Source organism: Eleutherodactylus coqui, chromosome 7, assembly GCF_035609145.1.
Source record: "Eleutherodactylus coqui strain aEleCoq1 chromosome 7, aEleCoq1.hap1, whole genome shotgun sequence".
Lineage (NCBI taxonomy): Eukaryota > Metazoa > Chordata > Amphibia > Anura > Eleutherodactylidae > Eleutherodactylus > Eleutherodactylus coqui.
This window is the reverse complement of record NC_089843.1, coordinates 186,076,748-186,091,076: the sequence shown is the minus strand read 5'-3', so window position 1 is coordinate 186,091,076 and position 14,329 is coordinate 186,076,748. Positions and strand designations below refer to the sequence as shown.

The 14,329-nt window shown below is 43.2% G+C and overlaps 1 protein-coding gene across 1 annotated transcript in view; it reads right to left on the bottom strand.

The window, feature by feature from the left end:
* Positions 1-14,329, bottom strand: part of LOC136573564 (probable E3 ubiquitin-protein ligase HERC6) — a 131,919-nt gene that overhangs the window by 4,304 nt on the left and 113,286 nt on the right. Inside the window, 4 exon segments of the mRNA XM_066574834.1 lie at positions 1,790-1,889; positions 3,347-3,530; positions 4,838-4,908; positions 7,975-8,041. Coding sequence (XP_066430931.1) covers positions 1,790-1,889; positions 3,347-3,530; positions 4,838-4,908; positions 7,975-8,041 — 422 coding nt within the window.

Here is a 14,329-nt window from a genome sequence, read left to right as displayed (position 1 = left end):
TGCCGTGGCTTGGTTTACACGTTCCTGGCAAAGTCGGAGGTATTGATAGAATGAGCTGTAACATAGTATGTTAGGCTGAATGAAGACAATGTCCATCTAGTTCAGCCTATTTCCACCCTATAGTTCAGAGGTCCCCAACTCCAGTCCTCAGGGACCACCAACAGGTCATGTTTTCAGGATCTCCTATAGTAAGAACACCTGTGGCAATGGCTGAGGCACCGACAATAATTACATCACCTGTGCAACACTGAGGAAATCCTGAAAACATGACCTGTTGGCGGTCCCTGAGGACTGGAGTTGGGGAACACTGCTATAGTTGATCTAGAGAAAGACAAAACCCCCAAGAGGCAGAAGCCAATCAGCCCATTTGGGTGAAAATTCCTTCCCGACGCCTTTTGCAGTTGTACAAAGCTAGTCATAGTCATACAACTATGAAAGGAGAGTTATCTAAAATCCACTTTAACCCTTTCCAATCCACTGTCTGACGTTTGAAGACATTCTAATTGAAGGCTGTACTGCTCCGATGTCGGAAGACGTCCAGCAGGGTTTTCTTACTGTAGATTACTGGCCGCTCTGTTGTTGGGGGAATCTCCAGCATGTCCCATACGCAGAACTGGCTCTAGCCAGCAGATGGCGCCATTGTATAATGGCAGAGAGAGAAAGCCCCTAGGAAACCCTGAATCTAAAATTGGATTGCAAAGGGTTAAGCCTTATGAGCTAAGCTTATGGGCTACAAGTAAGTGACCTGCTCAGTCCGAGGATGTAAGTGTTGTTCCCCCAGTGTCAGCGCTGAAAGCCACTGCTCATTGCATTAAGTGGTTGTTACCATGAGGCCGGTCAGGGACCCTGGGTGGCAGTGGCGCGGTTCGTCGCGTTGTCCTGGGATGACGTTGCGCCCTCGTTTGGGTCGGCGAGCGGCCGCGCCGTGCTTCGATGTGCAGGCATGGCCTGTGGCATGCGCGGCCGTGCGCACGCGTGTGCCTGCTGTGAGAGGCGCGCGCTCTATCTCTGTGAGTTATAGTGGCTGGGAGCTCCGGTCAGCTGGCTTGATTGGTCTCCACCTTAGGGGAGGAGACTCCTAAATATAGTCTGGCAGCTGCTGATAGCAGTTGCCAGTTATTGCTTCTATCCTCTGTGTGTTTGACCTCGGTCCTGCTCCAGTGGAAGTTAACCACAGAACACAGGCAGAGCTGGATCAGCACAGGGTTTCTTTCCTGTTGGTTATTCCATCTGCCTAGCCTGTCAGTACTAGTGAGTAGTCACCTGCATAGGTACGGCGGTTCCTTCCTGTCCTGCCACTAGGCAGCGTAGGGTCAGAGTTGGCGGCCTAGACGTGTCCACCTTCTGGGCTATCTCCAGGAAGGGACATTGGCGTTGGTAAGAGTCAGGGAGCCCCGTGCCGTGCCTACCTATGCACCCCACCAGTACTGTATTAGAGGTGTTGCTAGGTAGTCCGCCCCTAATAAAATTAGAACAGGCAGACTACTTACCAGCACCGCTCAATGCATTGAGTAGCTGCTTCCAGAGCTGCCGTCGGGGCAGGTCATTACAACACGTATATCCCCAGACTTCGATCACATTCTTTTAGCCCATAAGCTTAGCCCAAAGGTGACAGATTCCCTTTAAGATGTTGAGGTAATTTGATATTGTGCCATAGTAATAGATGGAACTGTTTTAACTTACAGAAACTTCAGCAACAAATCTGCCATGTGTGAATAACCCAGAAATAAAATAATTGCGCATAACATCTTAACGGATCATTGAAGCTCTGTAGAACCGGTATACTTACGGAGAAACCCTTTCTTTTTTTCCAATGGTAGTTGGAAAACTTTCCAAAACATAATAATTGTTGGGTGTACGGGAGAGTACTCGTTCATGTAAGTAGTATTCTGCAGAGAGGAAGTAAAGAAATATCTGTTTCAATCCAATTTTATTTCAAATTTCTCTGTAGATGTGTGCTAACGATTCTGACTTGTAGAATTACAGCAGTCTCAGCCATCCACACACGTAATTATGCAGTAATTTGTTAATGGCCAAGTATATGTAATATATAATATAATTATGCATCTGTCAAACCAGTGTAGTCTTTTAGCAGTAATTCACATTTGTAATGCTCACTCACATGCACTGCTTTAGATCTTAAGATGCTTTAAAAAGGAATGATTAGCATTCAAACGAGTGTCTAATCGTGAACCAACAACCGTTACTTATACAGGGAATATGAGAGACTGACCGATTCTCATTTGAACGAGCAAACGATGAATCTGCCTGTATAAACTGGCTCCAGGAGAGCCAACGAGCTAGCGATGACATCTCTCACTCATTCAAACGAGAATCAGCTCCTCTAAAAGGACCCTTATTTCGGTCACAGGAGCACTATATTGAACAGCACTTGAAGAGATTGTCCAATTTTAGAAAGACGTGATTTTTCTGAAAATAGCGCTACACGTATTCACAGGTTGTGTATAATACCGCAGCTCAGCTGCATTCACTTCAATGGAGCAGAGTTGTAATACTAGACACAACCTGTGTAGTGCTGGTATTGGAAAAAACAGCCCTGTTTTTCTAGTCCTGTACAATCCTGTACAACTCTGTATTTCTAATCCTACCCTGAAAATAAGCCGTAGCTGCAGAAAATAATTTTAAAAAAGTATAGATCACCTTAGAAGCGCTGTCCAGGGCGCCGCTGCATCTTCTCCTCAGTCCCTGGCACTGGTCTTCTTCATCTCTTCTGGCTGGGTTTTGAAAAATCTCCGACGCCTGGAAGTGCTGACTGTGATTGGCTGAGGCTAAGCCAATCAGAGCCAGCGCTCGATGAATGCCTGTGTTTGGTTCACTAAGCACTGGCTGTGATTGGCTGAGCATCAGCCAATCAGAGGCAGCGCTTCCAGGAGGCCAGGATTTTTCAATCCCCGGCCAGAAGAGGTGAAGAATAGTACCGGGGACCCGGGAAGAAGATGCGGCCGGGATGACAGCGCTTCTAAGGTGATGTATACTTTTTTAAACTCTTTACTTCACCTAGGGCTTAGTTTAGGGCTTTGACAGTAGGATTTCCTATTGTCCAAAGTGGTATCGCACCGCACAAAAATCCCATGTTCGTGCAATGCAATGCAACAGAGAGGAAGGCTCCATAGGGAAACATGGGCTACAAAACCACACAAGTCCGGTGCATATTGTGGGACCCGCAAGGTTTGTGTGTCAGGATGTCGCATGCTTCAAAAAAACGGACGTGTGAATAAACCCATTGGAAAGCATGGACTTCACATACATGCAATTTGTAGCATTGTTGCAACGCGAGAAAATCATGCGACATTGGCGCTAACAAATAGAGTTAATTGCCATTTACCTTTTCAAATACAGTCCAGTCATAATTAGCGTGACCGGCAACAAGATCCATTAGTTCTTTCGGCTGAAAAAAAAAGAGAATATCTTTGTCGCAGACTTTGTAGAGACCTTTCTTGAACTCCTCAAATGTCTCGGCAACTGATGTATTGAAGATGTACTCCACACATTTATTGACATAGTTGTGTCTATGAGATATAGAATAATATACCATTAGTATAGAGTCTTATAATACAATATGCTTATATTATCTGCTATTCCAAACGAACCACTAGCAGGTTTGACAGCTGTAAGTGTGTTTATTAGGTTATCCAAATCTTTTTTTAGGTCTTCATTCACCATGATTAGTGGGCTTTTGTGACTTTTTAAAGTGATATTTTACTGAGTTTTTCTAATTTTCCCCAATAGCACAACAATTTGTTTTTCATATATTTTTATAGTTTAATCCACAATTGTATGAAGTTGTACTAAAACCAAGCTGAAGGTGGGTTCCTCTTTTTGTTACTGTCTTTTTAAAGGAAATTTGTCCCCATCTTTTCACAGCCCTCTTTGAGAGCAGCACAAGGTAGTGACACAGCCTGCTGTATGTATCTGTGCAGTATTTTGGAGAAACTTGCATTTCATTAGAAGCAGCCAGATAGAGGACTACAGGAAAACTGGAGCTTATGAATATTGAGGACTATTTTCTGTATTCCCATTAACATAGGTGATGTATAGCTATAGTTGATGTGGCCAGGATTATCAATTCAATTTTTTTTCCTATATCATCCTTAGACTGGTGAAACTGTAAAGAGGGAGCCTGGATTCGAGTTTGTGCTGTAATGGGCTCTGTTATGATTCCAATAGTTATGTAATTTGGAAGGTATAAGGGCGATCTCTAGTAGCCGTCATACATTACTACAATTTGTGTATTTCTCTATGTACTGTGGTATGTGACTTCCCCGTTGGCTGCAAAGTTCAGGTGGGAAATCTGAAGGACTCGAGATCATAGAGAGCTGCAAGCTGGAGAGCAATTCCAGTGGTCCTGAGCCTTAAAACAGACTATATTGCCAAAAATAAAGAGCTACCAAAGAAGTGAAGAGTTGGCTTGGTTTAATTTTCTACTGTGCAAATACTGATCTGTATTTGCCCAATAGAAAATACCAATAGATGTAAAAATGGATAAAAGTAGTGCATGCTGCGTTTTTTAAAACACAAGAGTAAAATTATGACCATGTAAATAGATACATAGATTTACATAAGCTCCGTACAATGGTCTGCAAAACATGGACCAAATATGAACTAAAAATACACTCATTAGAAAATAGCTTAAGGTTACCTAGACATGGGCAAGCACAACATCGGACCGAGAATCTTGGACCAATATCGCGCTCATGAATGTGTGACTTATGACAGCTATCATACATCTATGAGAAAATGTAGTGCTTTTCATTGAGATGAATGACAAGAAGTCCATTAGATATTTGCCCCTTGACATTGATCAATTTATACATACTTGTTCAAATGGGTCACACGCTCTGTAGCTCCATTTGGGACCAGTTCTACAGTTTGGTTCTCCCAGGATAACTGAAAATGTGCATCAGTACAACATGTTAACACACTATATAGAATTCAAGAAAATAAACATTTTCATCTCGAGCTGTGGAGAAGAACATGCGGCAGCCACCAGCGGTGTCCTAAGGTGCATGTCTGTCCACTTTATAATGCCTTCTACACAAATAGCCACAATCCATTTATACATCCATCAGTCTAGAACTTTGTTGTGAAGCATAAGTTCCCAGACCTAGTATGAATCCCTTAACCCTTTGCAATCCAATTTTGGATTCAGGCTTTCCTAGGGGGCTTTCTCTTTCTTCCATTATACAATGGCGCCATCTGCTGGCTAGAGCCAGTAGTGTGGTATGGGACATGCTGGAGAGGCCCTCAACAACAGAGCGGCCAGTAATATATAGTAAGAATACCCTGCCGGACATCTTCCGAAATCGGAGCTGTACATCCTTCAATTAGAATGTCTTCAGACGTCAGACAGTTGATTGGAAAGGGTTAATATGATTATGGCAATGATGTAAGAAAAGAACAAGATAGCGGATCGGGCCATAAGGTTAAGTGTATAAATATTTGTTGCCACTAAAAATATCCCATACTCACTGGGAGGCAGGCTTATTTCTGTTCGGAGAGGTGGCAAACGTTTTTTTAAGATTATTGCACCAAGCTTGTATGTGTTACTAGTGGAAGTACTGTAACAAGCCTAGATACATTTATCAAATAGAAAGTCCTTATTAAATAGGTTGTCCAGAAAAGTGGTATAGTTGGAAGGATAAATGTGCTCCTACAGGACTTTCCAACAGATATACAGTGGATACAAAAAGTCTACACGCCCTTGTTAAAATGCCATGTTAAAAAATCCAACAGAAATGAATCTTTTCAGATTTATTTCTATCTGAAATGAGACCCCTTATATGTACCATTCCATTGAAAAACAAACTGAAATCTTTTAGGGTGGAAAAATGAACAAGTAAAATAAAGTGGTTGCATAACTATTCACACCATAAAACTAATACTTTGTGGATGCACTCTTTGACTTTATAACAGCATTCAGTTTTTTTCGGCTAAGTGTTGATCAGCATGGCACATCTTGACTTGGCAATCTTTGCCCACTCTTGCAAAAGTGCTCCAAATCTCTCAGATTGCGAGGGCAACTCGTGTGTAGCGCCCTCTTCAGGTCAACCCACATATCTTCAATGGGATTCAGGTCTGGGCTCTGGCTGGGCCATTCCAAAACTTTGATTTTCTTCGGCTTAGCAATTCTTTTGGTGATTTGGAGGTATGCTTCATGTTGTTGTTTTGCTGAATAGTGAAATTCCTCTTCATCTTCAGATTTTTAGTCGATGCCTAAAGGTTTTTGTGCCAAAATGGACTGATATTTAGAACTGTTCATAATTCCCTCCAGCTTGACTAAAGCCCCAGTTCCAGCAGCAGAAAAACAGCCCCAACGCATAATGCTCTTCCACCTCCATTATCTTCTAAGGAAACCTGTCATCAACTATATGTGCCATAAGCTAAGTTATAGTGCTCATAATTTAGGTGATGTGAAGACCAGGAAGCCTCTTTTCATACTCACCCTGCTCTCCGTTCCTGCAATACCCCCTGGCAAAGTTAGCACATGCACCCAAGCAACTTGACTCTTTTTCAGAAGACTGTGCATGCGTACTCCCATAGAGATTAATGAAAAGAGAGTCAAGCAGGCTATGCGACACGTGTGCTGACTTTGCAAGGGGACACATAGGAACGGGGAACCAGGTGAGGATGAAAGGAGGCTCCCAGGACTCCACATCACCTAAACTACCTGCAAAAGCTAAAAAAAAAATTATTTAAACCGTCGCCATTTGTGCCCTGTAATCTAAAACCATACATACTATAGATCAAAACTTTAGAAACAAAATGAGGAACCCTTTCCCATACTTTATTTTACTGTAAATATACTAGTTAAACAAAAAAATAACTATAAATTTAAAATAATTTTTTTTTAGCTTTTTTACCTCCAATAAAAGTAAAAAACAAAAAAAAAAAGGCAGAAAAAAAAGATATTAAACATAGCTCTATATGTCACGGAAAAAAGCACAGCAAAAATAAATTTGGTAGCTGAAAGGGAAAAAAAATAGGGCAGTTAAACCACCACATGGGTAAAATCCCTAAAAATTGTCTGGAACGCGTAGTGGCATAAGGGGCTTCGTACATGCACAGACTATCCATCGTACACAGGTACAGTGCAGGGACCTGGGTAATTACTGCCTGGGATCAGTCATCCATTTGGTCCCTAATTTTAATTAGCAAACTCCTATTTGAGCCCCAGCAAATATAAAAAAACGTGCATGCAAGCAGGACTGCAGACTCTTAAGGCGCATTTACACACATAGATCATCGTTCAAAATCCATCAGAAACTGACAGTTTTGAGCGATCATTTTGCATAGTACTTTAGTACTTCATTTGTATGTATTTAGAGAACAGTGGGTGGTCTGTTCTCTAAATACATCACTATTGTTCTCCAGCGGAACAGCGGCTGTTAACAGCTGTTAAAGAATATTATCAGCTTTTATCAGCACTGCTCACGGAGAACACAGCGTGCGGTCCATCTTATCTTACTGTCCTGAGGGATGAGGATTTCATGCGGACCTGAAGTCAGCGATGGCCGAAAAAGTGCACGGTAAGTACACGATGGGCGCACATTTACACACAACAATTATCGCTCAAAAGATGGCTTTTGAGCGGATTTTGAGCAATTATCATTGTGTGTAAAAGGGCCTTTTGTGTGGACCTTCACCTCCCAACCCCAAGCAAGGCCTTGGTCACTGAAACAGCATATCTGTATTAACATATTATTACATATTCACTTGTGCATGAAGGTTGTGTTGCCATTGAATGGCATTTCTTTAATTACATTTTTTTTGTAAGGACAATTCACGTAAGTCATTTCTTCCATCTCATTACTAATTGCCCGCCATTGGTGGCTCAGTAGCTAGCATCGGCGCTGTGCAGTGCTGAGGCCCTGCATTTGAATCCTACCTGGTGAACATCTGCTTGCGTCAGCAATACAATGTCAACTCCTCATATTGTAATAGTATTATACTTACGGTAAAATACAGTTGCAGGCTCTTCACATCTCTTTCATTCGTAGTATCCAACAGACTCTGCATACTCCTACAAGACAGTTATAATTAACCTACTGGAGGCGTAATAAATAGAGATGAGCGAGTATACTCGCTAAGGCTAACTACTCGAGCGAGTAGTGCCTTAGCCGAGTAGGCTCTCACTCGTCTCTAAAGATTCGGGGGCCGGCGGGGGAGAGCGGGGAGGAACGGAGGAGAGATCTCTCTCCCCCCGCTCCCCCTGCTCACCGCCGCAACTCACCTGTCTCCCGCGCCTACAGCCGAATCTTTACAGACGAGTGGGAGGATACTCGGGTTAAAGCACTACTCGCTCGAGTAGTTAGCCTTAGCGAGTATACTCGCTCATCTCTAGTAATAAACATCAAGGTATATTACTCCCTTAAGAAAGACGCCTATTTTCACCTTCAGAAAATATTTTTTTTTCAGTGTTCATCATCACACTCCAAAGGCCATAAGTTTTTTTCTTTTTCTGTCAAGGTATGGATGGCTTGTTTACATTAGTTTTTTCCGTTACATAATTTCAGGGTGCTTACAACTCATTGATGACATTTTATTAATTTTTTTGAGAGGGAAAATAGAAAAAAAAGCCATTCTGACATTGTTTTTCATTTATTTTTTCACACCGTTTATCGTACACTATGAATAACATTCATCCTCAAAGGAAAGGTGTCATCAGGAAATAACCTATGATGAAGTAAGTTCTAGGCTGGACCTGGGAGAGTCTATTGATCTTGTATATCTGGACTTCTCTAAAGCATTTGACACCGTGCCACATAATAGGTTGATATACAAAATTAGACAGCTTGCTCTGGGGGAAAACGTGTGTATCTAGGTGAAGAATTGGCTCAGAGATGGAAAGCAGAGGGTGGTAATAAATGGTTCATACTTTGATTGGGCTACCGTCGTTAGCGGGGTGCCACAGGGTTCAGTATTAGGCCCCATTCTGTTCAATATATTTATCAATGACCTGATTAATTAATGAAACGGAGGACAATGTACGGCTGCAAACGGACCTAGATAAGCTGGGGGCTTGGGCAGAAAAATGGCAAATGACGTTGAATGTTGATAAATGTAAGTTTATGCACATGGGCAGGAGAAACGGATGTCACCAATATACACTAAAAGGGGTACTGCAAGGAAAAAGTGAGATGGAAAAAGACCTGGGGGTACTAGTGGATTGTATACTAAACTGGAGTAACCAATGCCAGTCAGCTGCTGCAAAAGCAAATAAAGTCTTGGGGTGCATTAAAAGAGGTATAGGGGCAAAGGATGAGAACATTATTCTTTCACTATATAAGGCACTTGTTGGGCCCCACTTGGAATACTGCGTACAGTTCTGGTCACCGGTGCTCAGGAAAGATGTTGCAGTGCTTAAGGGAGTTCAAAGAAGGGCAACTAAATTAATACATGGAAAGAAGGGACTGGAATACCAGCTGTTTTGGGGTTTTTGCCCCTAACCAGTGTGCAGTAGGATTCTGGCTTGGCTAGTGAGAGGTCTATAGACACGGGTCAGGAAGGGTATCGTTTCTCCTTAAGGAGAGCACCTAAAGGTGTGAAGAGACTTTTTTTTACTTCGTTTTATTAGCATATCACAGATAGGTATTACATACAGTTCTGTATACAGTATTTCTCCTTTGTTCTGTGTTTTATATCACATTAAATATTGTATAATTTATCAACATTTGACAATTAACCCTTTCCAGTCCAATGTCGGGCCTGCGCCGACATCATAATTTCCCTCCACAGCTCCGATGTCGGGGCAGGCCCGACACTGCAGTGCAGGAGTGGATCTGCACCCGATCGTCAGACACATTGGGTGCAGATACACTCCTGCACTGATCCTCTTCGAGGACCCCCGAGGAGAAGGCAGAAAGGGTTTTTAACCCTTTCTGCCTTCTCCTTTACACATTACATAGCGCTCAATTAGTGCTATGCAATGCATAGATTCCGGCCGGCGATCATGTGACCGCCGGTGTTGCCTGACCCCCGGCGGTCACATGAACGCCGAGTCGGGAGCCTGCACCGTGGAAGGACCTGCTTACCTGACCGGCGTCTTCCGCATTCTCCTTCTGTCTCCCGGCCCGGCGATCATGTGACCGCCAGGTGCCACCTGACCCCAGCGGTCACATGATCGCCGAGCCGGGAGGCAGAAGGAGAATGCGGAAGACGCCGGACAGGTAAGCAGGTCCCTCCCTGCACCCTCCTGAACTCTGTCAGTTCGGGAGGGTGCAGGGAAATGTATTTTTTCTCACCCATTCTCCCCAGCTCCAATTTATTTGGAGCTGGGGAGAATGGGTGAGAAAAAATAAATGGATTGGAAAGGGTTAAAGAACAATGAAAAATAAAAAAACATTTTGTCATGTTTGGTTTGTTGTGCTTTTCTTTATTTTCTATTTCCATCAGCCATTAGAATTGTGTTATTCGATCTGCAATGTATTGTGCGAGCCTATCCATAAACCCCATATTTTTTCATATTTATTAGGGCAACCTCCAATCTCATCCAGCATGAGACAGAGGGTGTTCTCGTTGCCATCCATCTCATGGCCACCACTTTCCTAGCTAGGAATAATGTCTCTCTGATAAATATCTTATCATGATGGCTCTATGCGTCTTCATCCATGAGCTCAAATAGCGCTATTTTGGGGTCTAGGACTAGGGGGACCGGTAGGAGTACAGACAGAAAGATGAATACTTCTTCCCAAAATGTCCTTATATAGGAACACTCCCAGATCAAGTGCCAAAAGTCTGCATTTATTGGGTGGCATCTGTGGCATTCTGTTGTATTAGTTCTGCCCATTCTGTTCAGACGAACTGGTGTAAGATACGCCTCATATATAATATATAGTTGTATTAATTTGTTGTTTATTGCTGGCGATACTAGTAGATGTGATCCCATTACTTTTTGCCACTTTTCTATTGTCAATGTAGGAACACTATCCTTCCACCTATCATATACTGTCAACGGGTCCTGATCTATTTTGGCCGATAGCAAATGTGTATATAATTGTGATATTAGTCCTTTAGGTCCCTGTGTCTTAAGAATTCCCATTATTGGGTACTTAGAAATTTTGACAGAGCTTGGCGGAAATTGGGCATTTAAGGCATGTCTTAATTGAAAATATCTGAAAAGCTGCAACATAGGTGTCTGTAATTTTTCCTGTATTGCGTATAAGATAACATTACATTATTATCATACATATCCCCTACTACATGTATCCCCAGAGCTCTCCAGTATCTAACATCTTGCAATGTTTGTAGTGATGGCAGAGTGGGATTGCTCCATAGGGGGGTGTCTGTCATTGTATCATTGAAACATTGAACCGCTTTAGCTGCCTGCCATACCAACAAGGCCAGTCTATGTATAGGTAGGAGCTTGGGTGATTTGGTATACTCTGGGTGTTCTAAAAATCCTATCAGATTTTGTTCAGCCACCTCCCTAGCCAAATAATAGTCTGTCACTGGCATTTTCTCATCTCTGAACCAGGAGCGAAGATTTCGTAATTGCCCTGCCAGGTAATATAACTTAAAGGGGTTGTCTCGCGAAATCAAGTGGGGTTATACACTTCTGTATGGCCATATTAATGCACTTTGTAATATACATCGTGCATTAAATATGAGCCATACAGAAGTTATTTACTTACCTGCTCCGTTGCTAGCGTCCTCGTCGCCATGGTTCCGTCTAATTTCGGGGTCTTCTTGCTTTTTTAGATGTGCTTGCGCTGTGCGGTCTTCTCCCTTCGGCTCTGCTCGGCAGCATCGGCGTTTTGGCTCCGCCCCCTTGTACGCATCATCGTGTAGCTCCGCCCCCGTCACGTGCCGATTCCAGCCAATCAGGAGGCTGGAACCGGCACACGTCATGGGGCGGAGCTACGCGATGATGCGTACAAGGGGGTGGAGCCAAAACGCTGATGCTGCCGAGCAGAGCCGAAGGGAGAAGACCGCACAGCGCAAGCGCATCTAAAAAAGCAAGAAGACCCCGAAATTAGATGGAACCATGGCGACAAGGACGCTAGCAACGGAGCAGGTAAGTGAATAACTTCTGTATGGCTCATATTTAATGCACGATGTATATTACAAAGTGCATTAACCCATTCCCGCTGCAGGGCGTAAGTTTACGTCCTGGGAGCGGGGTACTTCCCGCAACAGGGCGTAAACTTACGTCCTGGAGATAGCGCGGGATCACATATGATCCAGCGCTATCCCGCAGCGGGAGCCGGCTGTCAGTCACAGCCGGCGTCTCGCTGCAGCAGCGGGGGGACATCGGAGATGCGCCCGCCACTGTTAACCCCTTCCCTGCCGCGATCTAAGTAGATCGCGGCAGGGGAAGAGTTCACAGCGGGAGCGCGGCTCCCTCTGTGTCTCCGGCCGGAACTCGCGATGTCATCGCGAGAGCCCGGCCTGTCACCATGGCAACAGGACGCCAGACACTGGCGTCCTGTATTGCCTATGCCTGAGATCGCTGTATGAGCGATAAGGCATGGGAGAGCAGTAGCTCTGCTATGCCTTATGACAGCGATCATCAGGGCAGTGATTAAAGTCCCTCAGAGGGACACAAACAGTGTAAAAAAAAGAAAGATTTAAAAAATGAATTAAAAAAATGTAAAAAAAAAGAGTAAAAAAACCATTTTTTATGCTTTTTCTCAGATTAGCATAAAAAAAGGTAAGAAAAAAATTAAACCCCACATATTTGGTATTGTCGCGTCCGTAACGATGCGTACAATAAGTTGCACATGCTTTTGACTGTGCACCGAAAAAAACACTAAAAAAAAAGCTAAAAAACTGAGGCAAAATGCTAATTTTTAGCATTTTGCCTCACTAAAAACGCAATAAAAGTGATCAAAAAAGTCGTATGTACGCCAAAATGGTACCAATAAAATCTACAGCTCGTCTCGCAAAAAATAAGCCCTCATAGAGCTCTGTACATCAAAAAATTAAAAAGTTACAGGACTTTGAATGCAGCAATTTAGAATAGAAAAAAGATTTCCAAAAAAAAGGGTTTTTATTGCAGAAAAGTGGGAAAACCTAAAAAAAATGTTAGAATTTTGGTATCGTTGTAACCGTACCGGTCTGCAGAAAAAATGGAAAGTCTCATTTATGCTGCATGATTAACGGTGTAAAAAAAAAAAAAAAAAAATCTATGGCAGAATTGATGCGTTTTCTCTCTCTGCTATCATTAAAAAATAAAATAAAATTTTACAATATAGTCTATGTACCCAAAATTGGCATCGATAAAAACTACAGTTCGCCACGCAAAAAACAAGCCCTTATACGGCCGCGTCCACGAAAAAAATAAAAAAGTTATGGCTTTTGAAAAATGGTGGAAAAATACCAAAAAATCGCTTGGTCCTCAACGCCAAAATAGGCCATGTCATGAAGGGGTTAATATGGCCATACAGAAGTGTATAACCCCACTTGATTTTGCAAGACAACCCCTTTAAGATCTGGCAACGCCATTCCAGCTTGTTTCTTAGGTCTTTGTAGATTAGCAAGTTTTAGTTTGGATCTAGATTGGCCCCAGACAAATCGAATAATTAGGGAGTTTAACATTCGAAAGTATTTCTCTGGAACTTTAACTGGTACATGCTGCAGGGAGTATAAGCATTTAGGTTGAACTACCATTTTAATCAAGTTTATGCGGCCAGCAACCGAGAGAGGCAGACCAGACCAGATCTTCACTCTAGCACTTATTGATTCATATAGAGCAGTGATGGCGCACTTTTTAGAGACAGAGTGTCCAAACTGTAACCCAAAACCCACTTATTTATTGTAAAGCGCCAACATGTCAGGGGGCGGGGCTTATTTTTACCCCCGTCGTTCTTAAAAGGACAAGGCTGTTTCAAAATAGGCAGCGTGCAGATTTTGACTTCTTTTGGATGCGGAAATGCTGTGGAATTTGCCACGGAAATTTCCGCTAAGGACATTCTGCAGCATTTCCACCTCGTGTAAACATATCCCAGCAGTGATATTGACCCCCCCCAGAGCGGCCCCAGCAGTAAGGGTGACTCCCCAGAGCAGCCCCAGTTCTTATAGTGACCCACCCCAGAGCGGCTTTAGTGGTTATAGTGACCCCGCACAGCGGCCCCCAGCGGTAATAGTGACACCGCACCGTGGCCCCAGTCGTAATAGTGACATCCGAAAGTGGCCCCCCAGTAGTAATATCGTGACACCACACAGTGGTCTCAGTGGTGATAGTGACATCCCACAGTGGCCCCAGTAGTAATAGTGACATCCCACATCAGCCTAGTAGTAATAGTGACATCCCACAGCAGCCCCCAGTAGTAATAGTGTCACCTTACAGCATCCCCAGTAGTTATAGTGA